General features: G+C 39.6%; 1 protein-coding gene across 1 annotated transcript in view; it reads left to right on the top strand.

Annotated features, from left to right (window-relative positions):
* CDH23 (cadherin related 23) overlaps positions 1 to 15,738 on the top strand; it is a 1,302,172-nt gene extending 1,286,434 nt beyond the window's left edge. The window contains 5 exon segments of the mRNA XM_044299558.1: positions 328 to 457; positions 2,091 to 2,213; positions 10,370 to 10,483; positions 14,820 to 14,901; positions 14,904 to 15,738. Of these exon segments, the coding sequence (XP_044155493.1) occupies positions 328 to 457; positions 2,091 to 2,213; positions 10,370 to 10,483; positions 14,820 to 14,901; positions 14,904 to 15,142 (688 nt within the window). The 3' untranslated portion in view covers positions 15,143 to 15,738.
* Positions 15,739 to 16,280: the final 542 nt, after the last annotated feature.

Below are 16,280 nucleotides of genomic sequence, written 5' to 3'. Positions count from 1 at the left end.
GACATATCCCCATCTTCACCCCTCTGGCCCCCTTGATATGCAGTGTAATAATATAAACCAAAAAAGCCCTTGCCCTGTGAGATACAGCGCAGGGCAAGGGAGAGCCATCACAGCATTAAATGCAACGATGCTCATATCAGGGTGAAGATGGGGATATGTCCAGGTTCAGATCTGAACCTGGACAACCCCTTAAAGGCTATTCATATATTGGATACTATGTGTACTCAATTTATCTTCATAGAGGTGTTTATTGAAATGCCCCCCCCAAAAACTATACATAATTTCTCTAACTGAGGTTAACATATGTTTTATAATTTTACACTGTAGTGCAAATCCTGTATGGCTGGATCCCTTCTGCAGAAATTTGGAATTGGCAGCACAAGCAGAGCATGAGGATGATTTACCTGAGAACTTGAGTGACATAACAGATCTTTGGAACAGCCCAGCAAGAACTCATGTAATTATAAGGTTTTTGACCTTGTACATCTGTGGCACCGGCAGCTCTTGCAGCCAGTTACAATGTATATTTTTAAGTTTACTGTGCCATATTACCTATTCGTGTATATGTTATATGTAAACATAGCCAATATATACACACATGGACAAATTTGTTAGTACCCTTTCGTGGTCACGGAAATAACTTGTAACTGACAAAAGTGAAAATAAATTTTAAAAAAATTACTGAAAATCACATAATGAAAATCAGACATTGCTTTTGAATTATGGTTCAAAAGAATAATTTATAAGCAAACTAATGAAACTGGTCTGGACTAAAATGATGGAACTCCTAGAAAAGATTGAAAATAATTTGACTATAGGGAGATATTAAACTAAGTTGTGTCCTGTAATTAAAGTCACAGGTGTCTTCAAACTTATAATCAGTCTGCCTATTTAAAGGTAGAAAATTATTTACTCTGCTCCCCACCCCAGCCAGATCTTATCTGCAATACAGGGGGATGCAGCGAGAGGAAGAGGAAAATTGATGACAAATTGAAGAGATAGATAATACGAATGTTAGCCAAAGAGCCCAAAACAACTTTGAAAGAGATTAAAGGTAAACTCCAAGGTCAAGGTATATCAGTATCAGATAGCATCATCTATCGCTGTCTTACCCAAAGTGGACTTAATGGAAGATGACCAAGGAAGAAACCACTGTTGAAAGCAAATCATAAAAAAGAGACTGGAATTTGCCAAAATGCATATTGACAAGCCACAAAGCTTCTGGGAGAATGTCCTTTGGACAAGTGAGATAATACGAGAGCTTTTTGGCAAATCACATCAGCTCTATGTCCACAGGTGCAAAAATAAAGTATACAAAAAAAGGACATTGTACTTACTGTCAAACATGGAGGAGGCTTTGTTATGCTTTGGGGCTGCTTTGCTGCATCTGACACAGGGTGTCTTGAATCTGTGCAGGGTACAATGAAATCTCAAGACTATCAAGCCATTCTGGAATAAAATGTACTGCCCAGTGTCAGAAAGCTTGGTCTCAGTTGCAGGTTATGGGTCCACCAACAGGATACTGTCCCAAAACACACAGCTAAAAACATCAAAGAATGGCTAAGAGCAAACCATTGGACTATTCTAAAGTGGTCTTCTATGAGCCCTGATCTAAATTCTATCGAACATCTGTGGAAGGAGCTGAAACATGCAGTCTGGAGAAGGCACCCTTCAAACCTGAGACAGCTGGAGCAGTTTGCTGACGAGGAGTGGGCCAAAATGCCTGTGGACAGTTGCAGAAGTCTCATTAAGAGTTAAAGAAATCATTTGATTGCAATGATTACCTCAGCAATGTTTGCAACAAAATATTAGGTTTTAAGAGCGCCATCATTTTTATCCAGGCTAGTTTCATTTATTTTATTTTTTTTAAATTATTCTGTTAAACCACAATTCAAAAGCAGCGTCTGATTTTCATTAGTTGATTTTCAGTAAAAAACATTATTATGACTTTTGTCAGTTTTGAGCTATTTCAGTGACCATTTTGGGTTTTATTTTCTTTGACCGAAGTGTACTAACAATTTTATCCACATGTAAATAAAACAAATTTAGCGCATATAATTGTTTCATTGATTACACTACATCAATTTTAGGGCACTTTTGGGCGTGAACCAACAGCTACCAAACCAGAAGATGACCGCTACCTTCGTGCAGCAATTCAGGAGTATGATAACATTGCAAAACTGGGGCAGATCATGCGTGAGGGACCTATTAAGGTGAGTATACTGAACAGATTTGATTTATGAGCTAGACGCAGCAGCAGCCCAAATCTCTGGTAGTTTGCTATGTACAATATCAGTCCGGAGAACAGGCTGTTTAGATCACAAAGCATTACCCTAAACTCGTATACACTTCTCAGCTCAGGACTCAGTGTGTAGGGTTTTGCAGCCTATAAATGTAAACAAGAATGTTCTCATTCACTGGCAGCAAAGAGATATCTCGAAAATGACAAGAAATTTAAACACAAAGTATACTAGAAAGCTGTAGAAGTCTTAATTTATACTGTGTATACTGTTGTGGCACTGTACTTTTATTAAACTTTTGATAGGGAGTTGGGATATATCAAAAGTTTAGATCGGTGGGTGTCTGAGAGTTGAGACCCCCCCCATCCCCGATCTCTAGAATGAGGGGAGAGAAGTGTGAGCTTAGCACGCTCTCTCTTCTCACTGAGCGAGACTGGCCCATAGACTTTCTATTGGGTCCCTCTCGCTTCCTGTCCTGCAGTGAGGAGCGAGAATGTGATAAGTGTGCACTTCTCTCACCTCATTATAGAAATCAATGTGGGTTTCAGCACTCAGACCCCCACCGATCTTTTGATATGTCCCTATAACTTATCAAAAGTTTAATGAAAGTTCAGTGCCACACAGGGGCTGATTGGGAACTTAAAATGGCCTTGGAAAAAACCTAAAAGTGGCTCCATGTTGTAGGTGGGTCCAAATTGACAAAAGGAGGGACAAAACAAAGGGCCTGCAATACCATAGTGCAGCACAGAATACCACCCCAGCAGAACCAAATACCACAGGGCAGCACAAAATACTGCCGCCCCAACCACAGTATTCAACTGTACCACAATTGAGTTCAAGAGGGCATCTGTGGCCGTTGAGCATCGGATCCTTATCTACCTGGCCTGCGGCCATCAAGAGGGCTTGAGTGGCCCCCTGGGCATCGGCCCACCAGGAAATTTCCCTGTAGAGTCTATGGCCAATCCACCCCTGGTGCCACATTAACCCTTAGGATACCAGCGCCATACATGTACGTAGCAAAAATACGGGACAGAAATCCCACCACAGTACAGGACGCCGTACCAGAGGCAGGAGTCCGGCTGTCACTGATAGCCGGAGACCTGCTGAATGCTCCGGCATCGGTGAAAACACTGATGCCGGCGCATTAACCCTTGCACGGCCGAAGTCAGCGGTGACCACGGCATGTACGGTATCCTCACGGGTGCCGGTGTCCATGGGAAAGGGAACCTCAGGGCAGGGAAGGCAGCCTGATGCCTTCCTTAGGCATCGTGGCTGCCTTCTGGGAAAGCCTGTGAGATCCAGCCCCCTGGATCTCACAGGCAAACAGGCTGTAAGCGTATTACAGTGGTAATACACTTACAGCCAATGAGGTGAAAAGAAAATTACTGCAGCTCTCATCTACCACCTCCCAGTGGAGCACGGAAAATCAGACCTGGACTGAGTGAGGTGCAAAATATATATTTAAAAAAATGGAATCCAGCTCCTCTGAATAAAAAATGCTTTATTCGACTTCCATAAAATCCAACATCAAATAGGACACTTTGCTGTGATGGATTTTATGGAAGTCGAATAAAGCATTTTGTATTCAGAGGAGCTGGATTCCATATTTTTTTCATAAATTACAGCTAATGCATTATAATACAGAAGTATTGTAATGCATTACAAAGGGGATCAGACCCCCAAAAGTTGAAGTCCCAGAGTGGGACAAAAAAATTAAGTGAAAAAAAAAAATATTTAAAATTTCAAGTAAAAAAAAAAAGCATCCTTTTCCCAAAATAAAGTTAACAAAAAATTGTAAAAAATAGGGAAAAAAAGAAAAGTAGACATATTAGGTATCGACGCGTCTGTATCGACCGGCTCTATAAAAATATCACATGACCTAACCGCTCAGGTGAACACCGTCCAAAAAATTTAATAAAAAGTGTGCTAAAAAGAAATGTATCACTAAAAGTGCAACACCAAGCGATCAAAAAGGTGTATTCCCCCTAAAATAGTACCAATCTGTCAACTCATCCTGCATAACAACGATACATTTACACAAGTATGCTTAGAAATGCTGCAATACTTTACCCAATACCTAAAACCGCAACAGGGAAGAAAAGTCCTGCTGTCTGTGTTTATTGCCGGTGGATGACACTTTTATAGGGAGGGGGATCCGTGGATGACACTGCTAAGGGGGGTCTGTGGGTGACACTGTTATGGAGGAGGATCTGTGGATGACACTGTTATGGAGGGGGATCTGTGGATGACACATACAGTATATAGCATCTTATGCTATATGTGTCATCCACATATCCACCCCATGACAGTGTCATCCCCATTTCCCCCTCCATAACAGTGTCATCCACAGATCCCCCACCCTATAACAGTGTAATCCACAGATCCCCCTCCCTATAACAGTGTCATCCACAGATCCCCCTCCCTATAACAGTGTCATCCAAAGATCCCCCTCCCTATAACAGTGTCATCCACAGATCCCCCTCCCTATAACAGTGTCATCCACAGATCCCCCTCCCTATAACAGTGTCACCCACAGATCCCCCTCCCTATAACAGTGTCATCCACAGATCTCCCTCCCTATAACAGTGTCATCCACAGACCCCCCCTCCCTATAACAGTGTCATCCACAGATCTCCCTCCCTGACGCTCACAGGAGTGTACATTTGACATTTCTAAACTGTAATCCATATCCTATTATACAACAAGGTCTATAGTTAGACAATTCTAACGTTACCGGAATACTCCACAATATTATACAACAACAACAAGAAATGAGTATATGATTCCTTGAATAAAAATATATATTTATTGAAATTCATTTAAAAAGGTGTACAAGACACAAATACAGACTGTAACTATAATGCGAATATCCAAAGTTATCCACATCTATAACACCCAATGGCTATGCAATAAAAACTGTGACTACCGTAAGTTAATATAAGGAAGACATGCTAAGTGCCTGACTGTAAGAAATGGTGGGATAGGAATCCCCACTGTGTTCAACCGCACTGATATCTATCAATATGACTATGGGTAATAAAGTGGCTGGTGCACTGTTACCTATGTTAGGTGGGTGTAATAGATGGGAGTGCCGCTCCATATCCTGCAGTAACTTTAATTTTAAAATAATAGTAGGTTGTGGTGGCTCACTCGTTAGTAGTTATGGTATGGTGCTGAAAGCTCAATGGAGGGATTCACCCCGCCCTCTAATAGAAAATAATGTAGAAATAGAAAAATGAGCGGGCACTCATACACTTGGCAACCGAATTGAGATTTGCAGAATATATTTATATTTCCCCATAAAATGATAAAAACAATGTGCTCAAATCAATAACATACATAAAAAGCAATCACATATAATAGATGGTGGGTGTAATACATTGTATACAATAATCAATGAAAATTGCTAATCGATTATCAATTTTCATCGATTATTGTATACAATATATTATACCCACCATCTATTATATGTTATTGCTTTTTATGTATGTTATTGATTTTAGCACATTGTTTTTATCATTTTATGGGGAACAATAAATATTTTCTGCAAATCTCAATTCGGTTGCCAAGTGTATGAGTGCCCGCTCATTTTTCTATTTCTACAACTTTAACTTTAAATCAGGATTAAGCGGCCCCTCATCTCTACGAGTACCTTAACCTTACACCACTCAGCTAGCTTTGGTAACAGGGCCAGGCTACAGCCTACAGTCACTGCCTGTTAGTTGCTACCGAGCGAGTGCTGATTTCTGCAGGTCAGATACGGATTACAGTTTAGAAGAAATGTACACTCCTATGAGTGGTCCAGACCAGTGGCGGATCAGAGCCTGGTCTCGGGAGGGGCACTTCCAGATAATTTTCTGTCCGCTGCCACAAAACAATGGTGATTATAGAACAGACTACACAGTGTAGACTGTAGAGGTATACTGTATATTGTGTGGCACAGTGTATGCTATATGTGTATAACATAAACATATTTCACATGAAAACTTACAGTTACTTGGCTTGGCCCTTGGGGATCTCAGACGCCACTTCAACACTTGGATGGGGAGCTCGGCGGAGCTGATATTGTGTTTTATCCTAATGAGAATGATTTCATAATAAGGATTTGGAGAAGGGGCAGAGGGATAGCAGAGCAGGGAGAGGCTGGTGCTGCTACTAGGGGGTCATACCATGGGGGAGTAATAAAGCCCACCATAATGCCCCCCAGTAGAAATAATTATCCTTATAATGTATTATAAAAAATACCCCCTTGTATTGCCTCCAGTTAAGCTAATGTCCCCATAATGCGCCAGTATAAAATACCCCTATATAGTGCCCCCAGTAAATGCCCCCATAGTGCTTCTCTCCTCCCTTCCTGTGCCCCCCATAATGTACCAGTATATGATGCCCCATATATCGTGCCCCAGTAGATGCCCTCAGTGTCCCCCATAATTTGCAAGTATAAAATACCCCTTCTTAGTGCCCCCATAGATGACCCCATAGTACTCCTCTCCCCCTTTCCCCATAGTACCCACCAGAATGTATCCCAGAATAAAATGCTACTGTACAAGAGCCCCCATCACATGCCAGTAATAAGAGCCCATCACGTGCCAGTAATAAGAGCCCCCATCACGTGCCAGTAACAAGAGCCCCCCATGTGCCAGTAATAAGCCCCCCATCATGTGCCAGTAACAAGAGCTCCCCCATCATGTGCCTGTAACAAGAGCCCCCATGTGCCAGTAATAAGAGCCCCCCATCATGTGCCAGTCAGAGACCCCCATCATGTGCCAGCCCAGTAACAAGAGCTTAGAGACCCCTAATGTGCCTGCAAAACTATTGTACTTAAAAAAAAACAAAAAAAAAAACACTTATACTTACCTCCATGTCAGCGATGCGATGCAGGCCTCTTCCGGCCTGTGTCCCATGCTGTATGGCTCAGGCAGTCATCGCGCCACCTTCGCCGACCTCTGATAGGCTGCCGACCTAGTGCCTGCAGCCTATCAGAGGAAGGGGAAGGGACACGCCTCTCCCTCCCCTGCTCCGCCGCACTAGCACAGTCATCTGTATTGCTGTCCTGAGGACGGCGATACAGATGACTATGGAGATGAGTGCAATGGAAGCGCTCATCTCCCTGTGCCCTGTAGCCGCTCAGTTGGGGGGGCATTTCAGTTGGGGGGGGGCACAGCGTGATGTAGGGGGGCCGTGGCCCCCTCTGGCCCCCCTTGGCGACGCCACTGATACCAAGCGATCAAAAAGTCATATACACCCCAAAATAGTGCCAATCAAACCGTCATCTCATCCCACAAAAATGCTATCCTACCTAAGACAATTGCCCAAAAACTGAAAAAACTATGTCTCTTAGACTATGGAGATACTAAAACAAGATTTTTTATTTTTATTTTTTATTATATCATTGTGTAAAACTTACATAAATAAAAAAGTAAACATATTAGGTATTGCCACATCCGTAACGACCTCCTCTATAAAAATATCACATGACCTAACCCCTCAGATGAACACCGTAAAAAAAATTCAATGTTGTCAAAAAAAGCAATTTTTTTGTCACCTTACATCACAAAAAGTGTAATAGCAAGCGATCAAAAAGTCATATGCACCCCCAAAATAGTACCAATCAAACAGTCATCTCATCCCGCAAAAAATGAGACCCTACCTAAGAAAATCGCCCAAAAAATTATAAAACTATAGCTTTCAGAATATGGAGACACTAAAAAACTATTTATAAAATATATATATATATATATATATATATATATAATGTAAAGCTGAAACAAACAACCAAAAAAATAGTCATATTTGGTATTGTCGTATCTGAAACAACCTGCTCTATAAAAACACCACATGATCTAACCTGTCAGATGAACACTGTAAATAACAAAAAATAAAAACCGTGCCAAAAGTTACCTTGCCTCACAAAAAGTGTAATATAGAGCAACCAAAAATCATATGTACCCTAAAATAGTACCAACAAAACTGCCACTTTTTCCAGTAGTCTCCAAAATGGGGTAATTTTTTGGGAGTTTCTACTCTAGGGGTGCATCATGGGGTCTTTAAATGTGATGTGGCAACCTAAAATTATCCCAGTGAAATATGCTTTCCAAAAACCATATGGCATTCCTTTGCTTCTGCGCCCTGCCGTGTGCCCGTACAGCGGTTTACAACCACATATGGGGTGTTTCTGTAAACTACAGAATCAGGGCAATAAATTTTGGGTTTTGTTTGGCTGTTAACCCTTGCTTTGTTAGTGAGTTTTTTTTATTAAAATGGAAACTCAGCCCAAAAAGTGAAATTCTGAAATTTAATATCCGTTTTCCATTAATTCTTGTGGAACACCTAAAGGGTTAACAAAGTTTGTAAAAATCAGTTTTGAATACCTTGAGGGGTGTAGTTTCTAAAATGGGGTCATTCTTGGGTGGTTTCTATTATGTGAGCCTCACAAAGTGACTTCAGACCTGAACTGGTCCTTAAAAAGTGGGTTTTGGAAATTTTCTGAAAAATGTCAAGATTTGCTTCTAAACTTCTAGGCCTTCTAACGTCCCCAAAAAATAAAATGGCATTCACAAAATGATCCAAACATAAAGTAGACATATGGGGAATGTAAAGTAGTAACTATTTTTGGAGTTATTACTATCTATTATAAAAGTAGAGAAATTGAAATTTGGAAATTTGCTAATTTTTCAAAATTTTGGTAAATTTTTTTACAAATAAAAATGACATTTTTTTACTCAATTTTACCAGTGTCATAAAGTACAATATGTGGCGAGAAAACAATCTCAGAATGGCCTGGATAAGTAAAAGTGTTTTAAATTTGTTACCACATAAAGTGACACGTCAGATTTGCAAAAATCGGCCTGGGATTTAAGGTGAAAAGTCGCTCGGTAGTGAAGGGGTTAAAGAAGCACTCCCATAAACAATGTCATCATGTGGCACGTTAGATATGTAAGAGGTATAAATAGCATGTTAGTGAATGGTATGACCGGAGCATTTATTTCCATGTTATCCACTCTGTGCCAATCACGTGATTCTGACACGGCATTCTGACTTGCTGAATCTTTTAAAGCGTTTTTGGCAGGATCATCAGTTACTTTCTTTATGCAAAATATAAGCTTTATTACAAATTAGAAAATTATTCATGTACACTTGTGTCTTCAACACATATCATTTCTCACATTATCAATTTCAATGTTTGTAAAGATACCAAATATACACAATGCTATTATTTCTGACTTTTTTTATTTTATAACATTTCATTGTGAAATCTTTCAACTGCATCTTATGTCAAGAAATTCTGTTTGTTTCCACTTCTGCAGATAGAGCAATTTGTCGTAAGGAACTCTTATATGTAAAGCAGGTTTTCTGAATGAAAATAAATTACATACTGTATATCTTCTCTGGACATGCACAATGGCCTTCAAAACTTCCTAGCAATTAATAGAAATTATGGGAATCCAGTATAATACTCTCCATCCTACCAATGGTTACAATTATTAATAAATATATGACGGCCTTTATCCTATAAGGTTTTTTGTGGCATTTTCCAGCTACTTACATATCTAGGGAATAAATGATCCTCTAGAAAATATGGAGAGTTTGGTGCTTGGTTAGGCAAGTTGGAAACAACTGGATTCAATAGTTTATATTCATGATGCAGTTTGTGCCAGGTTCTGGTGTAAACTGCCTCTAAAATGTCACAAGTGATAACGTGCAACACTGGTAAAAATAGTGATTTTTTTCGTCACTTGCCAAATTTGGCATGTGACTAAAATTGTAGGCTTAGGGGGTCATTTATTACGCTGAAATATGCCTATCTTAGGTGTTTCAGGCGCCTATTGTGGTGCCCCTTAGTCTCTTTTATTTAGAAGAAGAAGAAAGGGCATGCACTTTGGCACACATCTACACTTGCTCAAACCAAATGTAGATTCACTTTCCTCACTGTCACAAAGTTTAAAATGTGCCACATTTTGAGTAAGATACCTATTAATACATTTGGTGAGAATCACTCCAACTTCCTTTTGCAAGACCGTCTACTTTTATGCCATTTCTGTCAATAAGTACATGTCTTGGAAAAGTCTCCATGATGACAGTATGTGAATGCATAATATATGAAAATAATAACCAACATCCTCACACAGGGGTCTCTGCTGAAAGTAGTTCTGGATGATTATATGAGACTGAAAAAGTTATTAGCACAGAGAATGGTTCATAAAGCCACCACCAGCAGTGGGGACCAATCCTCGGTCACAGAGGTAGATTGTCTTGCAGTGGTGTGCAGGCTGTATGGCCTGGTTCTTTGATTCTATGGGAGCTGGGTATGCATGGTGTGTTTCCTGTTTTTAGACTTTGATCTTGCCATGGTTATATACTAATACATGCTGTACTATTTTTTTTCTTCTTTTCTTTAGTCTTCTAATAAAGTTTGTGTATTAATTATTAGAAATTTTGCATGACTATATAAGTAATGCGGAGTACTAATAATGTAAAAAGTAATTCACACAGTGTTGCATGCATTCTCTAAAAGGTACATTGTATCCAGCTCCTTTTATTCCTGTCATTTTCATGACACCACAGGGATTGTATAGTTAAGAAGTACCAGCAATCACAGTGAGTGCTGGTCCGTCTTCACTATATATTAGTGGGACGCCTTCCCTGGACACGTGCAAACCTCAGTGCTATCCTATTTTCTTCAATACCACAGGGATTGTGTCACTCATAGATTCTTATATATGTGCTGTTGGGAATGATGTATAGTTTTCCATTCTATGGAGCAACTCAGTCTCCATGAGTAGGTATAGTTAAGTGTTTACACCCACTGGCCCAAATTTACTAATGTTAGTGCATATTGAAAATGTCTTAAAGTGAGCCAAAATCTGGTGCAAAACTGGTGCAAAACTGGTGCAATCTGGTTCATTTTTGGTGCAGTTTGTGGCTAGCTGAGCAAAGGACGTGGCTTACTAGAAAAGGGGCATGGAATCAAAGGGAAGAATGTGGTCTAATATGCAGTTTTTAGTGTCAAAATTACAATTGTGGCATAAAATTCAATCTAAAACTAACCCAACCAGTAGTTGGTATAGAGTTAGGCTACTTTTACATCTGCATTTTGTTGTACAGTTTTGAGATCCATCACATGATCTCAAAACCGCAGCAAAATGCTTGACTTTTCTCCCCATTCATTTTCAATAGGGACAAAACTGAACAAACTTGAACGGAGTGAATCAGAATGCAAGCCATTCCGTTTCTTGCATTCTCATGATGCACACAAAAGTGTTGCAAGCAGTGTTTTTGTGTGCGTCATGGGATATGGAGAAAGACAGATCTGGCATGAAACACAATGTCAATGGTGCCGGATCCGTTTTTCTCAGAAGAAAAAAAAAAAAGATTCCAGCGCCCGCTGACTTACAATGGTTTTAGTGCAGGGTCTGTCTTGGTCCTTTTGGAGAAAATACAACCAGATCTGTTCTTAATGGATGCAGACGGTTGTATTCTTGACTTAATGCGTTTTTTGCTGATCCCCTGTCTGAGTATTTTCATCATTATGGCATATCCATTCTAAAGATTGGGATGCGAGTCCCAGAGGTAGGACCCATATCCTGGGAATATGCTCTAAATAATTTTAATGCCAATAACCTTTAAACACAGCTGAAAAGTATACAGCCACCTTCAATCCCCCTAGTAGTTATTGCAGGCAGTCAGAATGTTGTTATTCACTTGTATGTACAATGGCTTTGGTGCTCTGTCCACAAAAAAAGAGCCCCAACTGCTTTGATTTATAATATGAAATTGTAGGGGTTGTCCAGCATGGCAAAGTGATTGAGCAGGAAATTCCTGTGTTGAGATAGGACAAGGAAGTTGAGTCCAGTGGAGACTTGGTAAGTGTTGGGAGCAGCAGGGAATCAGTCCACTTAGTACATAGTATTATTATTTTTTTTAACCCACTCTGAGCCCTTTCCAAAAATGTAGTCCCACTGGATAAACCCTGTAATCAGCAATCAATGTTGGAGCTAAAGGACATAAGAGGTCATTTACTGACCAGATATAGGCATAGTAGGCCTATTTCTGGCGCAGATTACGGCGCAAAGGTCCTTTGCGCTGAAATCTGCGACTTTTCCCCGCTCAGGACAGGTCTTAAAAAGTGGGCATGGCGGGGACTGGGAGGCCAGTCTCAGTTACCATTTTCTATGCCTGGTTTAAGCGTAGAAAATTGTCTAAATGCAAGCCAGCAAGGAAGCCGTCTTACACTTAGACCAGCAGTTGATCCGTCTAAGCTATGTAGAGGCTGTCGAATTCCGGTTGATTCACCGCCAGTTATAGGGGCTATGAGGCCCATACTGTTAAATGGCGTATAGTCACTTTACAAATGTTTGTAGTTTGCTGTCTGATTGCTCTGTAACGGATTCTGCTTTCTTTTTTACTACTTCCCTTAATTAAGAGCATAACAATAGTTATAAATAAAAATGGGAAGTTGTGTTTAGTTCCACCTTCTGTAGTTTCCTCTTCAAGTATGTAACTTGGCTATATTAGCGGTGATTGAATATAAACCACTTCTTCATGACATAATGTAGACTATACAAATACTTGACTAGACTGACAAATGAGACAAGAATGGTACAGAATGTTTTATGGTCTTTTAAAGGGAAAAGTCAAACATTAGTCAGAACAGGAACAGTGGTTCTGGTGGACAGTGGGTATGTGTATGCATGAGAAAGACTGTCAGCCAAAATGTCTGGAATAAAGACACCTGTTTTTGCACTGCATTTTTGGGTATTGTCTCTACTACTTTTCTTCTTGGGGGGGGGGGGGGGAGTAGAGGATGGTATGGCTATTATGAGGGGACTGGCTGTAAGGAGGGTCTATTTGGCCTTAACTCAGTCCAAGGTTGCCATTATTTGGTCAAACTGTGCATCCCAACTACTGAGTTACTCTAGTATGTATATGGAATCCATTATAGTCATCCACATCTGTATGGAAGGTGGGTCTGTTGCACCTCAACAGGGATTAATAGTTTGGCAACAGTAATTATGTGGGTAATTAGGTTAAAGTTGTGGTGGGAACCCAAAGAAGTTTTGTAAAGTCAAACAGTCCCAACATAAATTTAGCATTGGATCATTGTGGGCAATGCAATACAACCAGATGCCTGACCCAATAAGTTTACTTAGAAAAAGTTGTGGAGTTTGAACCATCTAGTTAGTATTTTGTAGGAGCACCCTTTGCCTAAAATTTGCTATGTGCTTTTTTTAGAGAAGAATATCTTTGATTTGATTGCTCCCAATAGGTAAACTGGTTTTATGGCGAATCTCCCAGAAGACCTACATTTTTGTTTTCTTTCTTGAGGTGGTGCCCATTTTGACAACAGGAAATCCAGCCATACTGGTTGTCACATTTCAATAAATGTCCCCAAAACTGATGCTAAAACTATGGCTTTGTTATTGATCAAACATACTGATAGGGTTAAAATGTATCATCTGTTTCTGGGTAGCTAGTTAAAAACAATCAGATTACTTTTTCTGTTTAAGAAAAGGCATATTTTTTTAATTTTTTCAAAATAATTTTAAAAAGACATACATTATGGGGGAGATATATCAAAAGTGGTTTAAAGAAAAACTGGCTTAGCATAGCAACAAATAAAGTCCACCTTTCATTTTCCCCCAAAAAAACAACAGAAAGATGGAATCTGATTGGTTGCTATGGGCACCTAAGCCAGTTTTCCTTTGTACTAGTTTTGATAAATCCTATAGCAACCAGATTCCCCATTTCATTTTTCATTGCTTATTTAAAAAATGGAATATGATTGGATGCTATGGGCAACAAAGTCAGTTTTCATGTACATTTATTTTGAAAAACCTTCATGTTTTTCTGTTCAAAATGTCAGACCGTAGACTATGTCCCATCTCTGTAATAAAAAGTGTAGAAACCTTTGTGGCACCAAAATTGTACCAATTTCCACCACCTTTTAGAAATATTCTAGGCACAGACATAGTAGTAAATCTGGGCCAATGTTCAATTAAGCAATCTGTTTTATAGTTTTACTGACTGGATAGCTTTAGTTTACAAGGATTGCACTGTGACAAGCTGATCTGCCTGATATCAGTAATCTGGCTTTAAGAACCACAGGAATGTATATTTTTTTGTTTTGTTAGCCACGGCTATTTTGTTAATTTTTGCACTGCTGTAGCTTTGTTTGCAAGAGGAGTTGTAAATGTAAATTTGAATTCTTTTTATATTAATCGGGGGACTTTAACATCAGATTTTATGATGACCAGGCATAGAGTATTGCAACTATGGGGGTGGATGCCTTTTAAAGGTTTCCATGATTCCATGGATCACTGTGGAGGGAAAATAAGTGTCCCTTTCCTGCCAGTGCCATCATCCATATTGCTCCTCTTTGGCAGTGTGGCTGTCAATCACAGACACCCCTTCTCCTGCTGATATAAACCAGTAATGATGTTTGAAAAGTCTGTAATATTCTATAAGAATTACTTTTATAGGTGCATGCTATTTGTGGATTTCATTAGTCAATTTCCTATTCAGCTGTACCCACAAGTTGAACTTTATATCTACTGTTTTTCATATAATTTTGTGTTACAGTTGATCCAGAATGATTTGGATGAAGATGATGACCAAAGCCCAAGACATGGTTCTTTGCGTTTCAAGCACAAACACCCAGTGGAAATAAAGGACCAGATGGGATTCATGTGGTGCATGGAAGTACTGGAACTCTCTTGACTTCTGACATCAATAGTTTACCAGAAGATGACCAAAAGGGCATTGGGCGATCTTTAGAGACACTAAACACAGACAATTGTGCTTTCAGTGACAGAAACGCTCGCACAGAATCTGCAAAATCCACACCAATGCACAAGCTGAGAGACACCATAATGGAAAGCCCTTTGGAAATAACGGAATTATGACTAGAGGTGGCCTCATTGGTCTAGCAGTTAAGAAGAATGTACTAAGCATTGAAGCACAAAATGGACAGGAGCTGGTTTAAGTTGGCATGGTTTCGTCAAGTAAGCTAAAAGCACAAATGCCCACTGTCCTTCACAATTTATGGTGGACTTGAAGGTTATGCAACTAAAAATATTCCTAAAAAAAGAAAAATGGAGGATCTTTCATATATGACAAGTTGTCATCTGAACAAAATATACCATATTAAGGTGCTTCAAATGGTACTAGGATATGACACAAAATGCAATCATGGCAGTAAAGACAAAAAAAACATGCTGAGAATGGCTTGGTACAGAGAATTCTTTCCTGCGGCAGTGAAACTTCTTCTGGTGTTGCAACAAAGAATATTTTAAAGGGACAAACACTGGACAAAAAACTGCCTTTAAGGCCTGTGAGGTCATACCTTATGTGGAACTTTAGACAATTGAATTTTTTTTTTTAAGTTGTGCTGCCCTACCAAATCTACCGAAATTCCAGAGTACAACAAGATGACTTCTGAAAGCATTTTAGTGTGTAATTGAATTCATTTTTAAATGTGAGTTTTGTGAGTTTTTTTTTAATGTTTGTTATGAAGAAGGGGAAAAAAAAATATCTAATGCTTCAAATTGTCTTTTGTCTGTCACTATACACCATATGTGTGTGCAGGGCTGTATTTAATATTGATTGGACCCTGGGCAAGAATTTATTTGGGCCTCCTGGATCCCGCCTTCCCACACCCTAGCATGCAATCACGCCCTCCACCACAACACACACACACAAAAAATAATCCACACACCTCGTAGAGTAGTAAACTTTAATAATGATGAGTGGCCACTAGAGGTGTTCCTTGGCAGTAATGATTACTGCCTTTTTTTTTCTGAAAAGGCAGTGTTTACATTAAAAATCTTGCAGAGACGTGCTATGGACACCAGAACTACTACGTTTAGCTGTTGTGGTTCTGGTGACTATAGTATCCCTTAATATAGAGGGGGGGGGGGGGGGGGAATGAATCAGCAGAAAAGTGTCAAATAAAATGGCTGTATCATTATTCTAAAAATTATAAAAGCACAACTTCTGACACAAATATATAGTATTTTGCAGATTACTCTTTTTTTTATTTTT

Source organism: Bufo gargarizans, chromosome 6 (assembly GCF_014858855.1).
Source record: "Bufo gargarizans isolate SCDJY-AF-19 chromosome 6, ASM1485885v1, whole genome shotgun sequence".
Lineage (NCBI taxonomy): Eukaryota > Metazoa > Chordata > Amphibia > Anura > Bufonidae > Bufo > Bufo gargarizans.
The sequence above is the reverse complement of the archived record's forward strand: the minus strand, read 5'-3'. Positions and strand labels throughout refer to the sequence as shown.